Source organism: Periplaneta americana, chromosome 6 (assembly GCF_040183065.1).
Source record: "Periplaneta americana isolate PAMFEO1 chromosome 6, P.americana_PAMFEO1_priV1, whole genome shotgun sequence".
Classification (NCBI taxonomy): domain Eukaryota; kingdom Metazoa; phylum Arthropoda; class Insecta; order Blattodea; family Blattidae; genus Periplaneta; species Periplaneta americana.
In genome coordinates this window covers 6,611,613-6,635,738 of record NC_091122.1, presented here as the reverse complement: position 1 = coordinate 6,635,738, position 24,126 = coordinate 6,611,613, and the positions used below count along the sequence as shown (strand labels likewise).

Genomic DNA, 24,126 nt, shown 5'->3' with positions numbered 1-24,126 from the left:
TAGGTAGGTAGGTAGGTAGGTAGGTAGGTAGGTAGGTAGGTAGGTAGGTAGGTAGGTAGGTAGGTAGGTAGGTAGGTAGGTAGGTAGGTAGGTAGGGAGGCAGGCAGGCAGGCAGGCAGGCAGGCAGATAGATAAACGCAAACACATAAATTAGTAAACAAATTAATACATATTTAATAACAAATCGCTTTTAGAGAACCATAAGTCCGCCATCGGTCCCTATCCTGTGCAAGATAAATCCTATATCTATCATCATTACCTCAAATCCATTTTATATTATCCTCCCATGTACGTGTCGGCTTCCCCAAAGGTCTTTTCCCATCCGGCCTCCCAACTAACACTCTATATACATTTCTGGTTTCACCCATACGTGCTACATGTCCTGCCCATCTCAAAGGACTGGATTTAATGTTCCTAATTATGTCAGGTGAAGAATACAATGCGTGCAGTTCTGTGTTGTGTAACTTTCTCCATTCTCCTGTAACTTCATCCCTCTTAGCCCCTAATATTTTCCTAAGAACCTTATTCCAAACACCCTTAGTCTCTGTTCGTCTCTCAAAGTGAAAGTTTCACAACCATACAGAACAACCAGTAATATAACTGTTTTATAAATTCTAACTTTCAGATTTTTTGACAGCAGACTAGATGACAAAAGCTTCTCAACCGAATAATAACAGGCATTTCCCATATTTATTCTGCGTTTAATTTCCTCCCGAGTGTCATTTATGCTGTTGCTCCAAGATATTTGAACTTTTCCACCTCTTCAAAGGATAAATTTCCAATTTCTATATTTCCATTTCGTACTATGTTCTGGTCACAAGTCCTTGTCTTTTCGGGATTTACTTCCAATCCTGTCTCTATGCTTGCTTCACGTAAATTTCGGTGTTATCCCTATTAGTTTATGAATTTTCTCCTCACATATTCAGGTCTTGCGAGTCTTAAGGTCAAGTATTTAGTTCCGTGGAAGAAATACAGCTGCTTAGTATACGTACAATGTCTATAATTTGTTGTTTTGAGTATAACATATTACACCATGAAGGACAGTTAATTCGTATTTTACACTAATAAATGGAGTTCATATGTTAAGTTTGTTTACAACGTTACTTCAATGTACATAAGCTAGCAAATATTTCACATTTACATTCTTTTTCAGACCAATAGCATTAAAATTAATTTAATAATACAACGAACAATGTTATAAATTTTATAAATTTTTGGTGGTCAGAAAGGGATAATAACGCCAATGAACATTAGTATAAATTTAGTAATGATTTTGGTTTCAGAAAACTACAACATGCTACACAATTTCATTAATCAAGTAGGTCTATTTGATAATTAAATTGTTTATCAAAACGTCATACCGCTTTTACAGTGCACTAATATTCTCTTTAAGGGGAGAGGATGGTATTTTTTAAAACTTTTTTTCCTATTTGGTGTAAAATATTAATTTTTTGTATGTAGAGAGCTCATAGCTGTGGCAACTCAACCAAATATAAATATTTTGAAAAGAATTATTTGGGGGCCCAAATTTGAAAAAAATATACCCAATGCATGATTGTACTAAAACCGATATAACTAAACCGTTTTTAAAGACAGATTCATACATTTTTTTGCAATTTATTTGCAAAAGAATGTTCTACATACTGTCTGTAACAGAATTTTGATATTAGTCCCTACGTTTGTAAAATAAACAATTAAAATTTAATACCAATTTTCTGATTTCCTTTCTTGCTAACAAACGGACGTATTTTTTAAATGAAATCAATTAACAAAATTCTGTTACAGAGAAACCTTTCCTAATAGTCTAAAGAATGTGTGTTCTAAATTTCATGCATGTATCTTTAATAGTTCAGAAATTATATTCATTTTTGTCTGGCAATGTAGCAAAAAAAAATGAAGTTACTGGAAACCGATAAAAGCGGGCGTGTGATTTAAAATTCCATAGCGCAGGTAGTTTAAAAATGACGTCTCAACATCCGATAAGGGCACAAATTCAGTAGCGTGAAAATTAATCCGAACACGACATATTTTTACATTTTCTGTCATTGTTGACCTCACAGCTGCTCATTGATATCTGTAGTACGTGTAATTCCATTGTTGAAGGTCTGTCATTTTTTTATAATACGTGACATTTTGCCTGTCGTTTTGTACTTATAAGCATTTCAGTTGTGTTGAAGACTTAGTAATACTGCAATCCTGTGTACATTCTGTCGTCTTCACAAATGGATACAAATCCACGAAAACGGTCTAAAATTATAACATTAGCAGAGCATTCTTCTAGGACACAGAGGCAAATTGCTTCAGAATGTCACATCGGTTTGGCTACTGATAATTCGATCATAAAACGATACAGGGAGACTGGATCCATCACACGCCAGAAAAAAGGAAACTGTGGCCGGAAAAGGAAGACTTCACCTGCAGATGATCGTTTAATTGTCAGGAAAAGTAAATTAAATCCTAGACTAACTGCTGTCGACTTAACCCGCGAGTTAATGGCTACCACTGGGGCGAATATTCACGTCACAACAGTGCGGCGTAGGCTTTTGGAAGCTCGTAAGCCTATTAAGAAGCAACTGCTAACCCCTGTTATGTGCAAAAAACGCTTAATGTGGGCAAAATTACATCAACACTGGACAGTGAATGACTGGAAGAATGTACTTTTTTCCGATGAGTCTCATTTCGAGGTCCACGGCCACCTTGTTTCTTACGTACGGAAAGGATCCGAAAAAGTAACAGCAGCTCATCTCCAACAAGCACCCAAATACCCCCCTAAAGTAATGTTTTGGGGTTGTTTTACACATGAAGGGCCTGGAGCATTAATACCTATCAAGGGAATGATGAATTCTGACAAATATATTCACTTATTGGAAACCAGAATCGGACCCCAGCTGCAAAAATCATTTCCGGATGGCAGAGGTGTGTTCCAACAAGACCTAGCACCATGCCATACGTCTCGAAAAACTACAGAATTCTTCAACAAGAAGAATATTCAGGTACTCCCCTGGCCAGGCAACTCACCCGACATCAACCCCATTGAGAACTCGTGGTCAATTTGCAAAAGAAGAATGCAAAAAATGGATTGTTCTACAAAGGAGAAGATGATTTCTGCCCTTATTGGTGTATGGTTTCGCGATGAAGAAATGAGGAATATTTGTGGGAAATCAGTGGAATCCATGCCAAATCGTCTCAGAGCTGTTATTAGGAACAAGGGAGGCCACATAGATTACTGAGGTATGTCTTAGATCCTTCTTTTTATCCCGTTTGAGTGTTTTGCATAAGCAATTACGTTGTTCGGATTCATTTGCACGCTACTGTAGGTCTATTTGATAATTAAATTATTTATCAAAACGTCATACCGTTTTTATAGTGCACTAATATTCTCTTTAAGGGGATAGGATGGTATTTTTTAAAACTTTTTTCCTATTTGGTGTAAAATATTAATTTTTTGTATGTAGAGAGCTCATAGCTGTGGCAACTCAACCAAATAAAAATATTTTGAAAAAAAAAATTGGGGGCCCAAATTTGAAAAAACTATACCCAATGCAGGATTGTACTAAAACCGATATATCTAAACCGTGTTTAAAGATAGTTCAAACAGTTTTTTGCAATGTATTTGCAAATGCATGTTCTACAAACTGTCTGTAACAGAATTTTGATATTAGTCCCTGCGTTTGTAAAATAAACAATTAAAATTTAATAACAATTTTCTGATTTCCTTTCTTGCAAACAAACGGACGTATTTTTTTAATGAAATCAATTAACAAAATTCTGTTACAGAGAAACCTTTCCTAATAGTCTAAAGAATGTGTGTTCTAAACTTCATGCATGTATCTCTAATAGTTCAGAAATTATATCCATTTTTGTCTGGCAATGTAGCAAAAAAAATGAAGTTACTGGAAACCGATAAAAGCGGGCGTGTGATTGAAAATTCCATAACGCAGGAAGTTTAAAAATGACGTCTCAACATCCGATAAGGGCACAAATACTCACAAAATGTTATGCAATGCATTCCACACATATTAAAGAGTATTTTAAAGAAAAAAAAATAATTTAATTTACCGGAAACAACAATAAAAGTGGGCGAGTGATTTAAAAATCCATAATGCAGGAAGTTTAAAAATGACGTCTCAACATCCGATAAGGGCACAAATACTCACAGAATGTTATGCTATGCATTCCACACATATCACAGAGTATTTTAAAGATTTTTTTTTTTTTAAATTTACTAATTTTTCATTAAAAAATACTATCTTCTCCCCTTAAGTCATAGGATTACGCCACGGTTAATTATTAATACTTATGTTAGTTAAATGTATGAATTTTAAAGAAATTGTAAAGGTATTTACGAGTAAATATGTTGAGATCTGGCCTCGTCTTATGGAAACAGAATTTAGCAGGACCGCTGTCCCTAAAATGTTGAGAAACAGAGCTAGTAACATACAATAAGGGTAAAAAATTGTGAATAAAGACCTTATCTGAAGGGGAATGATAATTTTGCATTTTTGTAGTCTAGCAAGTCAGCTGCTTGTCTATGCGGATGACGTGAATATATTAGGACAAAGTCCACAAACGATTAGGGAAAACACGGGAATTTTACTTGAAGCAAGTAAAGGGATAGGTTTGGAAGTAAATCCCGAAAAGACGAAGTATATGATTATGTCTCGTGACGAGAATATTGTATGTACGAAATGGAAATATAAACATTGAAAATTTATCCTTTGAAGAGATGGAAAAATTTAAATTCCTGGGAGCAACAGTAACAAACATAAATTAAACTCGGGAGGAAATTAAACACAGAATAAATATGGGAAATGCCTGTTATTATTCGGTTGAGAAGCTTTTATCATCCAGTCTGTTGTCAAAGAATCTGAAAGTTAGAATTTGTAAAACAGTTATATTACCGATTGTTTTTATTTTTATTTTATTGGGTTATTTTACGACGCTGTATCAACATCTAGGTTATTTAGCATCTGAATGATATGAAGGTGATAAAGCCGGTTAAATGAGTCCAGGGTCCAGCACCGAAAGTTACCCAGCATTTGCTCGTATTGGGTTGAGGGAAAACCCCGGAAAAAACCTCAACCAGGTAACTTGCCCCGACCGGGATTCGAACCCGGGCCACCTGGTTTCGCAGCCAGACGCGCTGACCGTTACTCCACAGGTGTGGACCCGGTTGTTCTGTATGGTTGTGAAACTTGGACTCTCACTTTGAGAGAGGAACATAGCTTAAGGGTGTTTGAGAATAAGGTGCTTAGGAAAATATTTGGGGCTAAGAGGGATGAAGTTACAGGAGAATGGAGAAAGTTACACAACACAGAACTGCACGCATTGTATTCTTCACCTGACATAATTAGCAACATTAAATCCAGACGTTTGAGATGGGCAGGGCGTTTAGCACGTATGGGCGAATCCAGAAATACATATAGAGTGTCTGTTGGGAGGCCGGAGGGAAAAAGACCTTTAGGGAGGCCGAGACGTAGATGGGAAGATAATATTAAAATGGATTTGAGGGAGGTGGGATATGATGATAGAGACTGGATTAATCTTGCTCAGGATAGGGACCAATGGCGGGCTTATGTGAGGGCGGCAATGAACCTCCGGGTTCCTTAAAAGCCAGTAAGTAATTAAGTAAGTTAGTAGAAAGGAGTGTTTGTGTTTCACACGGAAATAATAAGAAGTATGTGTTTATGTTTGTGTCGCTGATGTTGGAGTGGAATTTAAGCTGAATACAGGTTACTTATCATAATTGTACTTGTTTTTCTTAAAGAAAACATAAATTGTATTGCAATGCGTCACCTTTTCCTTTCTTTTATCAGGCATTATATTACGCGAGCTCAGTAAGAAATTTACCGGCATTGATAACGTATTATTTCCAGAACGAGTGTGGCAATTTATTTCGCTGCCAAGAAGAAAGAGAGAGCCAGATACACCTATAAAGAATGAACACTGACACAGCGTGTTCAGTAAAAGCGTTTAAAAATTAAACAGGAAATAGAGAATGCTTTAGAGAACATTTTGAGACCGGGAACTTGGGGCATGCTGAGTCAGAATCAGGAGATAGGAGTTAACGTATCTATAGCTATCGCTTACTGTTTCTATATTACCTACATTTATCATATACATTTATTTACAACTAGCCGTACCCGTGCGCTCCGCTGCACCCGTTAGAAATAAATATAAAGTAATTACGTAATTAAAATAGGACGTTTGATCCAGGGAACATTCGTGTTTGATAGAAGGATAAATCGTTTAATATGTTACTTAATTTAAATTGAATCCAAATAATTAAAATGCGATCATTTTGGTCCAGAGACACTCATTGGGTGCAATGACAATTCCTTTAACATGTTTCTTAATTTTTATTAAATGGAACCATAGTTTAATGAAGATTGACATCATTTAGATTTAATGTGTATATTTTATTTTGCTTGTTATAGGTTTCCATTGAATTATGGTAATAACTTAATTTTAACCCTTGTTTTCTAAGTATTCAGTAAATGGCGCTTGGCCCACTATGGTTCTGAACCCTTCAAATAACTTAAATTATATTATATTATATTATATTATATTATATTATATTATATTATATTATATTATATTATATTATATTATATTATATTATATTATATCAGAAGTTACTGTAATAACATTATAGCATTATGTCCATCTAGAGAAACTACACTTTCCAATGGTGAAATAATAATTAATTATACAAATCGGTTAATGTAGCTTCCGATATTACTTCATACAAACACAGAAACATTCTCTGTAGGCTATCTTTCATAGCTTTCGATTGTTGCTGTCCAAGGCCCCTTATAGACGAAGTCATTTGTTTTTTAATTCATTACACGGCCTTAGATGGCAGTTATCTTAATATTAAAACTCATTTATCTATTTAAATATCAGTCCTATCAAAATTTTTCAAGGTATAAAACTTATCTCAAATTATTTTTAAAGAAACTTTTGTTATGTAACATTTGTCACAAAAATCAATAATAAGCGAGATATTTCGATTTATTTAATTAGGCCCCCTTATAACCCCCCTTTTAAATAATGTATTTTGAATGGCATATAGCCTAAATCTAAGTTACAACGAACTTAATTTATATTCCAATTTTCATCGAAATCCGTTCAGCCGTTATCGCGTGAAAAGGTAACAAACATACAGACAGACAGACCGACATACAAACAAAAATTTCAAAAAAGCTATTTTCGGTTTCAGGGTGATTAATTATATATGTTAGGACCAATTAATTTTGGAAGATAAAAAATTACCAGAAAAATTTCGGCTACAGATTTATTATTAGTATAGATTATTTACTCAATACATCACCTAAATATAATAACACAAAATTTCAATATGAAAATTTTCCCCCCCCCGCAAAAAAAAAACAAAAAAAAACAAAAAACAAAAATTATGGCGTTCCAAGGTAAGCAGCCGATTAGGAGTAAAATTTGCCTCGGCACCCATACGTTAGAACAGTTAAACTCATTTAAATATTTAGGTTATAATTTGACTTATTTACCTGTTACTGATATATCTGAAAATATTCAACATTTTAATGGAGCCTTAAGAACCATCAACCAGGTTTTTACAACCACGAAAACCCAAAAACCTACCAGGTTAAAAACAGATGAAGTTCTAGCAAGACCTGTCCTCATGTATAGTAGTGAGGACTGGACTGTCCGAAACTCAGATGTTCAACGCCTAACAAGTGCGGAAATGAGATTTCTAAGGAGGACTACCGGCTACAGCTTGCTTGACCACAAAAGGAATTAACTAATTACAAAGTAATTGAAAATTACACCTATTTATGAACATCTCAACCTCTATAGACAAAAACGGCTTAACCATGTCAATAGAATGGACCGTTCCAGACTCCCAAGACAAATTCTTCGCTATATACCACATGCAAGACGATCTTTGGGACGCCCCCTGAAAAGATGGACGGAGACCGTAACAGGCCACTAGGCCTAATACCTGCAAGGACGATGATGATGATTTACAGTTGTTAGGAGAGAGTTGGCAAAAAACGATACTTAGTGCGAAATAGCTAATATCTTCGAGATCACTGAGAGGGCTAAGAAACAATTAAGGGGAGAGGATGATATTTTTTAAAACTTTTTTCCTATTTGGTGTAAATTATTAATTTTTGCATGTATAGAGCTCATAGCTGTAGCAACTCAAACAAAAATAAATATTTTGAAAAAAAAAAACATTATTTGGGGCCCAGATTATAAAAAATATATACCCAATGCAGGATTTTACTAAAACCGATATATCTAATTCATTTTAAAAGGCAGATTCATCCAGTTTTTTGCAATGTACTTGCAAAAGCATGCTCTACAAACTGTCTGTAACAGAATTTTGATATTAGTCCCTACGTTTGTAAAATAAACAATTACAATTTAATAATACTTTTCTGATTTCCTTTCTTGCAAACAAACGGACGTAGTGTTAAAATGAAATCAATTAACAAAATTATGTTACAGAGAAAAGTTTCCTAATAGTCTAAGGAATGTGTATTATAAATTTCATGGATGTATCTTTAATAGTTCAGAAATTATATCCATTTTTGTCTGGCAATGTAGCACAAAAATGAAGTTACCGTAAACCGATAAAAGAGGGCGAGAGATTTAAAAATCCATAGCGCAGGAAGTTTAAAAATGACGTCTCAACATCCGATAAGGGCACAAATACCCACAAAAGGTTATGCAATGCATCCCACACATATCAAAGAGTATTTTAAGAATTTTTTATTTAAATTTACCGGAAACAACAATAAAAGGGGGCGTGTGATTTAAAAATGCATAACGCAGGAAGTTTAAAAATGGCGTCTCAACATCCGATAAGGGCACAAATACCAACAAAATGTTATGCTATGCATTCCACACGTATCATAGCGTATTTTAAAGATTTTTTTTTTTTTGCAAATTAACTCATTTTTTACCAAAAAAATACCATCCCCTCCCCTTAAGGAATGTATTTTAATAAGTGATTTGTACCACAATGCTTAAGAGGAAAATAATGTTTATTCAAAGTTTTTCAAGTGTCCGTTTTTGCCAAATTGATTGGATAAAACGGGATAGTTATATAAATCAATTTAAATTGTTGTAATATTAATGAATAAGTCACAAAAATTGCACACAAAACATGAGTATAGGCTGCCTCCGTGGTCTATTGGTCAGCGTGTTGGCTTCCAGATCGAAGGTCCCGGGTTCGATTCCCGGACTCGGCTCTCGGTGAATTTTTCTTGAAGAAGAAGTATTCCCTGGGAGTCTAGAGTCTGGAAATGTGTATGAATGTGAGTGTGCCAGGTTAATATTAACCAATCATCACAAGTATAAAAAATACATCAGGACTGTAGCTGGGCAGTAACCTGAACACACGTTTCAGCGTCACATTGTTGACAAGTAATTCCATCTGTTAGCACAACCATAAAGCATCTAATATATGCTATAGAGTTACCAACAACGAAAAAAAAAAAAAAGCATGAGTATGAACAAAAGAAATCATTTCTATGTCAATATGTACATTATATTGCTATTAATTATTATATAGTACATTATGCAACGAGGCTATAATGAAGGTAATTAAGAAGTGAGTATGGATATTTATGAAACGAGCGCAAGCGAGTTTCATAATTTTCATACGAGCTTCTTAATTACCATTATAGGCGAGTTTCATACGACTTTTTATGCTCGACCATATTTCTAACTTGATATTATTAATTTTCTTTGTATCTGACCTTGACCAATGTCCCGTATGTTGTGAGATGTGCGCAGACGCGATAGTATTGATTTTTTCCGAGGAACAGATGTATCACATTGACCTTGCTAGGCCATAAGAACCTACAGAGATAACATTGAAATAAAATTAGACATTGAAAAACGAGATGACAAATTGAATTTATTTGAATATTATTTACAATTAACGCTAATTATTATAGTAACAGAACATAACCTTCTGCGACAGTATTGGATTTCCAGCCTCCGTGACTTTTCGCTAATTCTCTTTCGATTGCATATCCGAGAATAATCGATACTTGCGGTTTTATAACGGTAGAAAGCTGACCTGTCATTGGCTGAATAGTTGTAACCTGAGTCGTCATTGGCTGAAAGACCTGACCTTTAATGAGTAGGTGTACTTTAATGACATGCATTAAAGGTCTGCTACCAGGTGTATAAGAACTACGTTTCAGCATGGTCGAGCATAAAATATTATAATTATTCAAATTGAGAAATGTTAATTTACAAAATCTTCCGGATCTATGCCACTACACTCTTCATGAGTCCACTCTTGGCAATGGGCACATAGGATTCACCCCTCTTCCGATTTTTAATTTGGATGGAAGTCGTTGTAATAAATTACAAGCCTCATCTTTGTCCTCGTTTTCTTCCTCCTCCTCAGAGCTGTTTAAGGGATCAGCGGATCTAACTTTTCTTGAATTGCTTTTCGAAATTTCGTTTTCCACAGAAAACTTATTGCCACACTTAGACCTACTGCCGATTTCTTAGAGTTCAATTTCTTTACATTTTCTTGCCTTGTTTCCATAGCTACTACAAGGTCATTCTTGTAAGTTGAAGAGGTCAATATTGCTGCCTTCGCTCGTCTTCTATCATTACTAGTGGCTTCTGCAGCAAATGCTGCAAACTAAGTTCATTAGACGTTCAAATAAACATTTTTAAGATTTATTTTCAATTAAGAATACCAGACATTCTGAAAGTTATTTGCTTCCATAATAATGAAAGATACTCTCTCTCGAGCCAATACTGAAGAGAACCACGCATATAAATATCTCAGTTCACAAAGTGCAGTCGTAGAGAACGGTTGTGTAGTAAGCAGCATATACAAGTAGGTTAGCGTGTGAAGAAGGTATGGGCGACGACCTAAATTCTTACAGGGCGCGAATCGGGTGCTTCAATGCAGGGCAGTGTTGCAGATGTTCAAAAGGTGAAAATGCAATAGTGTCTGATAGCATCAACATATTTGTGGCCGCAGCTGTTTTATCAGTTCTACTGATTATTGGAAATGTGGAGTTAAACCCTGGTCCTGGAGATACAGAAGGAAGAGTCTACAGTGATGAAGTGTTTCAAAGAGAATGGATAAACTATATGAAAGAAACGAGAGAAGACAGACTAAAGGCAAGTTTTCTACTAAACAAAGTAGCAAGTGATATAGATACATTAGTAAACAGATACACTGAAGTGGAAAAGAAGTTAAAGGAGGTTATCCAAGAGCAGGTGGTGTTAAAATCGATAGTTAAAAAATGGGAAAATGACAGTAGAATTAATAACATTGTAATTTATGGTGTTGAAGAGCGCAATCATGAAAAAGGAATTGATACTGGTTTCGTAGTGTTAGAATTATTAACTAAGTATTTCAGTCTAAACTTGGACATAAGTGCGATTAATAACGCGTATAGAGTCGGTAACGGAAAAAAAAGACCAATTATTGTGAAATTGAACAGTTACTTTATCAAAGAGCACATCATTGCCAATACGCGTCAACTCAAAGGCACAAATATATTCATAGAAAATGACTTTGCAAAAGAAATTAGAGAGAAAAGAAAGAAACTAATTCCAATATTAAAAGAAGCTCGAGGTAAAGGATTGAGGGCAACTTTAGTAAAAGATAAAATGAAGATAAACGGAAACATAGTTAACGTAGAGGCCTTAAATAATCAATTCACTGAGGATTTATTAAGTTGCTGCAACAACAGAAATAACGAAATAGAGACTTGTGGAAATAGAGCATCATCGACACCACACGTAAACAGAAGTGCATCACGAAACAGGAAGTCTAGAAGCGTAGAGAGGACTGATAAGAAAAGTAACTCATCAAGCGGGCAGAAGGAATCAGAAATAACAAATAGAAGAATTGATGAGCTTACTGCAGTGAATGATATTAGAGCATACCTAAATAAACTAGACAGCACTGTTTTCACAGATCCCTTTAGAAGAAAGAAGAGTGAAGAAGGAAAACCTTGTATGGAAGAAGAAGCTGGAACCAGTGAAGATGCTGTTTGGGGAGCTGGGGCACAGACTGAGAGAACGACCAGTGAGGGTAGTCCGAGGCGCGCAAGTGAAAATACATCAAGGAGAAGCGATTGTGGATCAACCGGCAAAGTCAGCGCAAGTGAAGACCAATTAATAAGAATGCCACATGCCGTTGGTAGTCCGGGGTGCGCGAGAGGAAGTGCTACAATTTGGAGGAACTGTGCGATACCGACCGATGAAGTAGAAGCAGGTGACGAACAGTTAATAAGAGGTAAAATGACAAATAGAAACTCTAACAGAAATAAAGTAGATTCAATCAAAACTATGGATACTGAACGAAACTACCTACTAAGAGATAGGCATCAGCAAAGATTAAATTTTCCTAAAATCAGAAAAACTTATTATTAATTAAATATGGTAAGAAGACAGGTTTTGAAAATAGGATAGAATTAGGTCAAGGTTTTTTTTAAATAATAAAAAAAAATTGAAAATAGAGAACTAAGGTACTTATTAAGGTATTCCGATAGTTATATTAATTAGTAAAAGTTCAGAAGAAAATTTGACTTTATAAATTGGTTAACTAATATATTTTAATTTCAATAAGAATGCAATTATAATAAATTTATTAGATCATAATAGAAATCATAATAGAAATGAATCGATAATGAGTACATGCGACATAATGATGAAACTAAATTGAGGCTGATTATGTAAGCAATTTGTCAAGCTTGTTTTTAAGCAGGCATGCGGTAGTCTTCGTAGAAGTTACGCAAACGTTTCCGCTGACATGAAAATATTGTAAGAAAGAAAGATTAACCTACATATGGAATGTACCGATTCAGCTATTTCAGGTTCATGACTTACAGTATGTCGACATCTGATCATCTAATTGGAATAATAAATTATTGTGTAAAATAAGACCTAAATATTACAATTAGATTTTTGAAAAGGAGCAAATAATTAAGGTTTAAAGTCTTAAGGGTTATCACGATTGGTTTAAACATGCACTAAAACAAGACGTAAGTGCAAGTTTGAACCAATAAATTATTGAGATTTGCGATAGATTAATTAGTTTAGGAAATTGTATATTTATTATGTAGAACTACATTTGTATATAGATCTTTTGTTAAATTATTAAGTTTTGTACTTTTGTGAACAATATCAATAAAGCTATCTATCTATCTATCTATCTATATAAATATCTACACCACACCGCCATTAAATATATGAAAAAGACCCAACGCCACTTGATTAATAACTATAAAAACATTTGATTTTTAATAATATTATCTTACGTAAGTTTTATAGCTTTCAGTAACATATACTATGTAGCCGCCACTCAGTAAAATATGGAAATCAAAATCTAATTTAATTTATTCTCTATATCAACTTCCTATATAACCCCAAAACGTTTCACTTTTATCATCAATATAGCATTAATATGTATAATTAATGAAAAATAGTCACATCACGGCATTAACTACAATAATATTTCATTTCTAATAGTAATAATGTCATCAAACCACCTCAAGATTTGTAGTTTTTAATATTCAATACACAGCTGTACCCAGAAAATTACACACCACAGAATCGAACCTGTAAATTATTTTTAGTAAGTTAAGTGTTTAATAACCAATTTAATTTGAGCTCTAAATATGTCAGCATTCTTGCAGATCGTGGCCTTCGTGTAATATTGTTTACTGTAGTGTGTGTTTTGTTTTATTCTGAAATGCAACACGGCCGACTTGATGCTCGCTTCGCTTCTCCTGAATGCAATTAGCTAGGTCTCAAAACTGACGACAGATGGATTTTGGAAAATAGCAAAATTATATAGGAAAATTGACATTTCACTGAAAACTACAATTTTTCTGAAAAACTTTGGGTTCCAAGCTTCAAAACGAGGGGCTATTTATTAAAATCCGTTCAGCCGTTTTCCCGTAATTTCCATTACCAGTTCAAATTTAATGAGTGACCCCTCATTTTCATGCCTAGCATCATCCTACATAATTTTCCTATTTTCCAAAATCCATCTGTTGTCAGTTTTGAGAATTATTTTATTCAATCACGGCCGACTTGATTGAATTTCAGAACAAAACACACACTACAATAAACAATAGGCTATTACACGAAGGCCATGACCTGCAGGATTGCCGACATATTTAGAGCTCAATTCAATTTGTTATTAAAAACTGATTCTGCAGTGTATAATTTTCTGAGTACAGCTGTGTATTGGATATTCAAATCTACGAAACTTGAGGTGGTTTGATGACATTATTACCATTAGAAATTAAATATTATTACAGTTAATATCATGATGCATCTATTTTTTCATTAATTGTATATAATATTGATGCCATATTGATGACATGAAAGTGAAACGTTTTGTGGTTATGTAAGTAAATGTAGAGAATATCTTAATTTAGATCTTCATTTCTATTACTGAGTGTCTGCTATATATAAATACAAAACTTAAGTAAGATAATAATATTGTTATTAAAAATCAAATATGTTTATACTTATTAACCCAGTGGGTTTGGGTCATTTTCATGTGCTTAATGGCGGTGTAGTGTAGATATTGATATGACTGTGTCATTGTCTTCAGTATTGGCTCGAGAGAGGCCTAGAAAATTTTGTAGTCTCCAGATCATTTCAGCAAGATCTCTTAGTAGGATAAAATGATTTTACGCTCTACATTTCAAGTTCTACATGCAGCAGCGATACGAAAATGCTATTGTTTGAAAGCTTAGCAAACCTGACATTTTTTTTTTAACTTTTGCCTACAATCCACAATGACCTGAAATAGCTACTGCTATCGTCCTGACATTGATACTTGCGTTTTCGCGTTGAAACTCAAAAACTGAAGTTGGATAGGTTCAAGAAAAAGTATTTGGCGTAAAAAAATCCATTCAGAGGGAGTATGTTTCATTATTATGGAAGCAAATAACTATCAAAAAGACAAGTATTCTTCATTGAAAATAAATCTGAACAATTTTTATTTGAACGTCTAACGAACTTAGTTTGCAGCAGTATTTGCTGCACAAGCCACTAGTGTATGTATATATATATATATATATATATATATATATATATATATATATGTTGGTCCTACGTTATACCGAGCTTGGGGAATTTTCATAATAACAGGACACTATCCAATTTTGGCCAACCGTGTGCTATCTCGTTTTGTCAGACCACGAGTTGGAATTTAAAATATAAAGCACCGATAGTTATGGAGAAAGATATCGAATTTAACAAAACTACAATTGAAGATTGATAACTATAGAATTATTTCAAACACCTACCTATTGGCTGTTGAAGTTAAATGCCTCGTTATGAAACCTTAACATGAAGGAAATATTTTAGGAAACATGGCGTTTTCTAAATTCTGAATTCTCACAAACTAATGACTCGCCAGTAAAGAGCTTGAGTATAGGAAAGGAATACATATCTCATTTGAGAGTTGGCAGCATTTTCCTACGAAATAAATGTGGTATCCTGTTTTTCTGTACTATCACAGTCTAATACATACAGTCACGAAGCTCAATACTTACTAAATATGCAAACATATATAGTTGCTCACCACCAGGAACGCTATTATCGCCTCATCACAGACTCTTTTCCTTACTTACTGGCTTTTAAGGAACCCGGAGATTCATTGCCACCCTCACATAAGCCCGCCATTGGTCCCTATCCTGGGCAAGATTAATCCAGTCTCTACCATCATATCCCACCTCCCTCAAATCCATTTTAATATTATCTTCCCATCTATTTCTCGGCCTCCCCAAAGGTCTTTTCCCCTCTGGCCTCCCAACTAACACTCTATATGCATTTCTGGATTCGCCCATACGTGCTACATGCCCTCCCCATCTCAAACGTCTGGATTTAATGTTCCTAATTATATCAGGTGAAGAATGCAATGCGTGCAGCTCTGCGTTGTGTAACTTTCTCCATTCTCCTGTAATTTCATACCTCTTAGCCCCAAATATTTTCCTAAGAACCTTATTCTCAAAATCTCTCAATCTCTGTTCCTCTCTCAAAGTGAGAGTCCAAGTTTCAGAGCCATACAGAACAACCGGTAATATAACTGTTTTATAAATTCTAACTTTCAGATTTTTTGACAGCAGACTGGATGACAAAAGCTTCTCAACCGAATAATAATGGGCATTTCCCATATTTATTCTGCTTTTAATTTCCTCCCGAGTATCATTCATATTTGTTACTGTTGCTCCCAGGTATTTGAACTTCTCCACCTCTTCAAAAGATAAATTTCCAATTTTTATATTTCCATTTCGTACAACATTCTCGTCACGAGACATAATCATATACTTTGACTTTTCGGGATTTACTTCCAAACCTATCTCTTTACTTGCTTCCAGTAAAATTCCCGTGTTTTCCCTAATCGTTTGTGGATTTTCTCCTATCATATTCACGTCATCCGCATACACAAGGCCCAATTGTATAAAACTCCCTGACTAAAGATCAACTTTGGTCGAAGATCGGAAAGTGAACCGTGTTCAGACACTTCTTCTATTGTATAAAACTTTTCTGCGATCAAATTACCTTGGTTCAAATGCAATCTATGTTCACGTGAAAAGGATTTGGCAACATCGCATAAAAGGTGAAGTATGTCATGCGCGGGCCATGTTGTACAGATTTGTTCAGTGTCGCCAGTTTAGCGACTTTAACTCATTTTCAACGACAATTTATTTTAACTTTTATATTGCTTAAATAGGGATTTAGCGACCTTTTTAGCACCCCATAGTGACAAAATTTAATCTTTCTTTGTTGATAATGAGAAATCTAACGACTTTCCAACTACATTTTGGCGACTTTCCGTATACTCTGTTGGAGACACTGTTTTTTTTTTTTTTGTGCATTGTAAATAATGGTCGACAATTAGAAGAATGTTGACTGTTCTCCAAGTTGTTATCATGTTATGGTGCTTGATATTGCTAAACATAATAAAGTTTTATAAAACGACAATTTTCGTTTAGTAATACAGTTAATTGAAAATTCATGAATGTACCTATCATATCCATGAATAATTAATGGTTGTTATAAACATAATATAATTATAGATTGTTATTTGATACTGCTGAACACGATAGAGCCTTGTAAAATATAAGAATGTTTGTGTATAAAGGCAAGAAATTTATATATATATATATATACCATATCTATTAATATTAATAATAATGGTTATTCTCTTTGCGCAATCTGCCACTCGTATATTTCAAGCAGAAAAGAAATAACTGAACTTGGATCAACTAACTTAATTGGAGAAATTTCTTCAGTCAAAGTTGACTTTAGTTAAAGACAAATTAATCTCAAATTAGACTTTATACAACACAAAATTCCAAGTTCAGCTAGAACGACGATCAATTTAACCTCTGATCTAAGATTAAATGGTTTATACAATCGGTCCTAAAACTATTCTCTTTCAGAATTTATTACAAAAAACATACATTTAAAAATGTTCTCGGTCACCTGGATGTTGATACAGCGTCGTAAAATAACCCAATAAATTAAAAAAATATATATTCTCTGTGACTTCATAACTTGCACACCAATAGTCGCAAAAACATTTTGTTTCTATAAAAATATTCCTTTGTAAATTTAAGGTTTGGAATGTTTGAAGTTTCTGTCCAAAATCCCTTCTTTCAAATTTTAATTGCAATTGTGCATTACTTTTTAAACAGCCTGTATAAATAAATAATTTCTCTTATTTTGTTGTGCTCGATTTTTAAAATGAGCAACTGTATTTCATGCAGCTTTCTCCTCTGTTTCATTATGAACTTCTGTTTCGTGTCTATTTGTGAGTCTGTGCAAGTTTTCGGATGTGTGTATCGTATCTCTCAAGTGAAGCACGTGTAATCAGTGTTGCCAACAGTTGTTCGTATAATCCCGCTAGATGGCTTTCGAAAACCCACGATTTTCTAACAAATATCTCTAGATTTTAATGTATACTTATTATTCAATAATAATAATAATAATAATAATAATAATAATAATAATAATAATAATAATAATAACGATCTAGATAGAGCATCCACCAGCCAATGTAACGAATATTGCACACTTTAATCATTGCCAATGTGGCGCTATAAAGCAATTTTGAACACTTTTATCACAGACACAACATATTTAAATTCTTATTGCACGATATATGTTACCGTTCAAACCCAAAATTCGACAAAACCAGTTTTAACTAGTAAAAAACTAGTTTTAAAATATGGATAAGTAGATAGAAAGCGAATTTTCGTAAGATCTAGAATCAATGACAGGTTAGGTTTGGTTTGGTTAGGGTTTTTTTTAGGCTTTTACCAAACAAAAACCTAAACAAACCAAACCTAACCTGACACTGATTCTGGATCATACGAAAACTGACTTTCTATCTTTATTTTCTTAAACTAGTTTTTACTAGATGAAACTGGTTTTGACGGATTTCGGGTTTTAACGGTAACATATTATATAATATGGAATTATCACTACATTAACACATCCATTATTTCACAGAACACACACTGAACGAATTAAATGTAATTATGAAAGCCGCTTATATTGCTAATATGAATTTCATTTCAGAAACTTTAAATATTAAAAACCGCTAGTATTCCCACTAAGCGGGATAAAACACTCAGGGACAAAAAAAAACCCGGACACTTTAATATTTGCTGGTATTTTGCAAAACATTATCTTCTCATACAATATTATGGTAGCCATCTGTTGTTATGGAGACGTGTATACATTGTTGATTGTTTTTTGTTTTACAAACAAGCCATTACAACCAAATATTCCAATTTTGCTTTCGGAGTCTCAGCTATAACAATTTTGTCTCAACCATTTTCTGCTTCATTATCGTTATCATTCGTTATTTCTTTATTTTTACATTTTCTGAGTTTAAGTGGGTTTGTAACATTTGTCTTAAAACAAGATGCGACCTGAAGATGTGGCTCGAGCTGTAGCCCTCTACGATGATGGACGCAGTGTACGTTACATTGCAAATGTTATGAATATGGCTAGAAGCACAACCCATGATGCCATAAAACGGTATAGAGAGACCCTAGAATATACCAGAAGACCAGGTTCGGGTCGTCCAAGAGCTAAAAATCCAAATGAAGACAGGTATATGGTGTTGAGAGTTCTTAGGGAGCGCAACCTGCCAGCTACTAGTGTAGCCCAGCAATTTGTTAATATGCATGGACGCCCAATTTCGGCCAAAACAGTTAGAAGGAGGTTGAAAGCAAGTGGACTGATATCAAGTAGACCTGCAACTGGTCCCAGACTTCTCAGGATGCATCGAGTTGAACGACTGCGTTTTGCAAATGATCACAGGGATTGGAGAAATGGACAGTGGAGCTGTGTTCTGTTCACCGATGAGTCCCGTTTCAATCTGTGCTCACCTGATGGACGTGAAAGAGTTTGGAGAAGGAGGGGAGAACGATTTTCACAGTGTTACATTTCCGAAAATGTGCCGTATGGAGGTGCTGGAGTGATGGTTTGGGCAGGAGTGTGTACGGATGCTCGTACAGAGTTAGTTTTTGTTGAAAATGGAAGACTAACAGCTGATAGGTATATAAATGACTGTTTGGCTGATCATGTTGTGCCATTTGGCCAATTTGTAGGCGATAATTTTGTTTTAATGCATGATAATGCACGGCCGCATATTGCCCATGCGGTCGGAGATTATCTCCAAGAAGTGGGAATCCATGTTCTTCCATGGCCAGCAAGGAATCCAGACATGAACCCAATTGAACACGTGTGGGCCATGCTGGGACGGCGTGTTAAGAATAGACGACCGAGACCAGAATCGTTACAAGAGTTGAGGCGAGCACTTGGCGAAGAATGGGAACTTATTCCTCAAGAAGACATTGCTAACCAAATTGAGAGCATGCCAAGACGTATGGATGCAGTTATTCAAGCCAGAGGGGGTAATACCCGTTACTAAAAAGAGTTTTTAATGTTTAAGGCACCATAAAATGAAAAAAAAAAACAGTTAGACCAAACGATGCCATAGTTATACGCCCTTTGTAATTTTTTGTAAATTTCCTCATCAGAGATTTTTTTTCAAATGTTGTCGTATAAGGTGCTAAATGAAACATTATTTTGTTTAAATGGGTTTTGTTTCATTTTGAAATAATTGGCAACAAAATACAAGCAAATATAGAAGTGTCCGTTTTTTTTTGTCCCTGAGTGTATAATTTTACTCGCGAGACGATTATCCAAAAAAGCTGGATTTAGCGGGAAAACCGTTGAATTTGCAACACTGCGTGTAATGCAAGAATGTGTTGTGTAACGTAGAAAGAAATGTAACTGATATCATGAGAAATTAAATGATTGTCTATACGACATTGTTTATATTATTTTCAGACAGATCTTCTTTGGTATCTCCTTTTCTTAAAGACCCGAACTGTTGTCGTGTACTACTGGAAAAGAAATTAATAAATTCGATAACATTAGGTATATTTTTATTTACATCATTGCATTTAAAACTAAATTAAAACATTGAGTCTAAATCAAGATAGGAAACTTCAAATAATTTATTGCAATGCAAAATTACGGCGCTCCAACAGGCAGGATTATGAGTTCATGTATCTGGAACAGAAATAAGAAATGCATTGTTAGAATGGGTTTATGATTAAATCAATAATACCAACATTATAATATGAATATCCTATCTGAAGTCGATAGCGACACTAAGAAGGAAAAACAAATGTCTACTTTTACTCAAAATGACTTCATTGAAGAAATAAAACCTAATCAGCGATCTGTGTTTAGAAATAAACAGGCTTTGACTATTTGTAAAACAAGAGAACACCAGTTACTGTGATCAGGCTTTGACATAGCAACGATATTATGTTTTCTCGTTTTACAAATAGTCAAAGCCTGCTAATTTATGAACATAATCCGCTGATTAAGTTATTTCTTCACTGTTTTATACATACAAGGTTTATTCCTGCAATGTTAAATCTATTATATACAGCCTTACTAATAAACCGTATATAGTTTTTATACGAGAATTATGCAGAGTTGAGACAGAAAACGTTACTAATAAACCGTGAATAAGCTATGGACGTATAAACAGGCTGTAACTATACAATGGGAATTGCTTTGCAGTAGTTATAGTCTATACACGAAACCCCTTGTTTAAGCGTTGTATATAGCGAAAAAATGGCCGCCCCTCTAACAGCTGTTCGTATCGACTGTCATTTTATGATTATGGTTACCTTATAACCACAGAAGAACAAACCAAAGAGCATAGAATAATTAGAATAATATTGCTGTAGCTTGTACTCTTTGACCAAAATGGGGTGTGGTAATCGATTAGAGCCAGTTGTACTATCGATATTTAACACGCCACACTTTGGCGCTCTACCGGATGCAATAGAGAACCTCAGTTATTATATTACCTTTCGTAACGAAGTAATGGCGAAATTATGACATAGCTGTGTAACAGTTATACTGTTATACGACGTATGTAGTGATTATTAGTAAGGAATTTACACACGACTTATAAACGAGCTACTCATTGTATAAGTATAAGAAAGTTAAAGTCTGTATATAGAGTTTTTATTAGTAAGACCGATAGTCTATATCCAGATAAACACACGGTATTATAATATTTCACACACTTTAGGAAATATATCAAATAAAACTCGTTATGGCTTTCAAAAAGCTTTCTCATTTCCTCTAGTCATTTTATAGTTAATGCAAGTTATCTTGAACCTTCTGAGCGGGGTCAGAGGGGCAGAGGGAAGGAAGCGCGTAACGCGGGGTGGAGCCAACTGAGTTGTTTGCGCATGCTCCGCAGCATAATCTCTTGTCAAGAAACATAGAGCTATTTCCTTCACTGCGTACCAGTAGTGTTACCATGGAGCAGCAACCACAGGGTAGTAATTATGGTGAAATCACACCACCGCGGAGAAAAAGTAACGCTGTTATCCATAGCCGAGAAAGAGAAATTATCGCAAATATAATAAAATTAAGCGTTGCGAGGAGGAAAAATTAAACAAATATATGCTGGAACCTCTTGCTAAGGAATATGAGAGAGCGGCTAAATACTCTGGCAAAAGTATTAGTTCCGTGAAGAGAATTAAGAATAATATTGAATTACAACCGAATGAACCTCTCACTGCTGCGGGAAAGAATAGTTATGTAATGTTTAGAAATTATTGATATAATAGTTATGTACAATAGTGTGTGTACTGTGAACGACATAATGAATTACTATTGTAAGTTATTATTTTCTTATAGTTCTACTAAACATATTATTTCATTCCAGAATTAGGACTTGTGTAAAGTTGAAGTGGACGACTTCGATCAACACGTTATACGGGATACAATCGAAGAATTCTATCGTGTTCAGAAAGTAGTACATAGTCTACGATTAAGAAGATAATTCCGAATGGATGATGCCATTGACGAAATAATTAATTTTGGAACAAGCGATGATGGCAGCAATGATAGGGATATGGATTGTGTATAATTGTAAATTAATGTAAACTCAAATAATAAGCCTGTAAAATATTGTTATAAGAATATGTACATATTAGCTGAAGGTGTAAGTCATGCAGGCCTATATAATGTACAGAAGTAGCTGTAGTAACTCCTCCATTGCCGGTCCCCAGCCCGGATGAGAGAGGAGTGTACACACGATTATATTTCAATACTTACTCATTACAGGTTAATTAAAGCTTGCTACGAAACTATGTTATCCTCTCAAAACCGGAGTATCGAGAGAAGATGATGTCTGTATTGAACCAAGTTCTTTTACAGTAGAGGGCCGTAAGGTAGAAGAGCCAACGTTTTCTGAAAAGAGTCACGTTACCCGAGGGAGGGGCATCCTTGCCGTGCCGTTACGTTGATGAGTACACGCCGTACCGAGCAGTTCCAAAGACAGACTTAGGGGATATAAGGTTCAAGATAACTTGCAATGACAGTACCATAAAGAGTAAACCGGAAGGAAAATGTTTGTATGCAATTCTCTATACTTCTACCTCTGACCCCAGAGACAAAGTCGGTGGCCAAACGCGGTACATTCTTGTAACGTTTTTGAAGTACGTACGAGTAATTACTCCTCGGCGTTGCCACATTGTGCAGCTAGAGTTTTATATTTGAATTACCTTTCACATTCTTCACTGCTGAACGTCTTCTAAAGAGGTTTTAGGCCTGCTCATATTTGTGGACTGGACAAGGAAAACGGTATATGTGCCAAAATGACAAAGTGTGGGAAAACAATAAACTGTATACTTATTATTTATTGTTTTCAACATTAAGTGTCTTAACATCCAATTAATTTCCCTGCAAACATATTTAATTGTGAAACAACCCATTACTGACAATATTATGTAGTGTAACTGGCTCCCACATTATCAAAGTCCGACAACGATATAAGTGCCATATATAATTTCCTTGAAAACGGTACAAACAGTCTAGTGATTTGTGAATATTAAAAGATACAACACTAACAATTTGATTTGTAAGCATGAGAAACTCTTTGTTTTTCTTACTGGCAGAGGTTTTTATAAAAACCATGGTACTTAGTGTCCATGAAATCTAGCATTGCCAGAAGGTCTGCCTTTAAAGAGTTATTTATTTATTTATTTATCTATTTATCTGTCTATTTATCTATCTGTCTGTCTATTTATTTATTTACTTACTTGTTTACTTACTTATTTACTTATTTATTTATTTATTTATTTATTTATTTATTTATCCAAGTATTTATCTATTTATCTGTCTGTCTGTCTGTCTGTCTATTTATTTATGTATTTATGTATTTATTTATTTATTTATCTATCTATTTATCTATTTATCTGTCTGTCTGTCTATTTATTTATGTATTTATTTATTTACTTACTTACTTATTTATTTATCTATCTATTTATCTGTCTATTTATTTATGTATTTATTTATTTATTTACTTATTTATTTATTTATTTATCCAAGTATTTATCTATTTATCTGTCTGTCTATTTTTATGTATTTATGTATTTATTTACTTATTTATTTATTTATTTATCTATCTATTTATCCAAGTATTTATCTGTCTGTCTGTCTATTTATTTATGTATTTATTTATTTACTTATTTACTTATTTATTTATCTATCTATTTATCTATTTAT

At 34.3% G+C, this 24,126-nt stretch overlaps 1 protein-coding gene across 1 annotated transcript in view; it reads right to left on the bottom strand.

The window, feature by feature from the left end:
- Window positions 1–20,461: 20,461 nt before the first annotated feature.
- LOC138702149 (farnesol dehydrogenase-like) overlaps window positions 20,462–24,126 on the bottom strand; it is a 31,336-nt gene continuing 27,671 nt past the window's right edge. Inside the window, exon 7 of the mRNA XM_069829756.1 lies at window positions 20,462–20,595. Within this exon, the coding sequence (XP_069685857.1) occupies window positions 20,557–20,595 (39 nt within the window). The 3' untranslated portion in view covers window positions 20,462–20,556. The remainder of the gene's footprint in view (window positions 20,596–24,126) is intronic.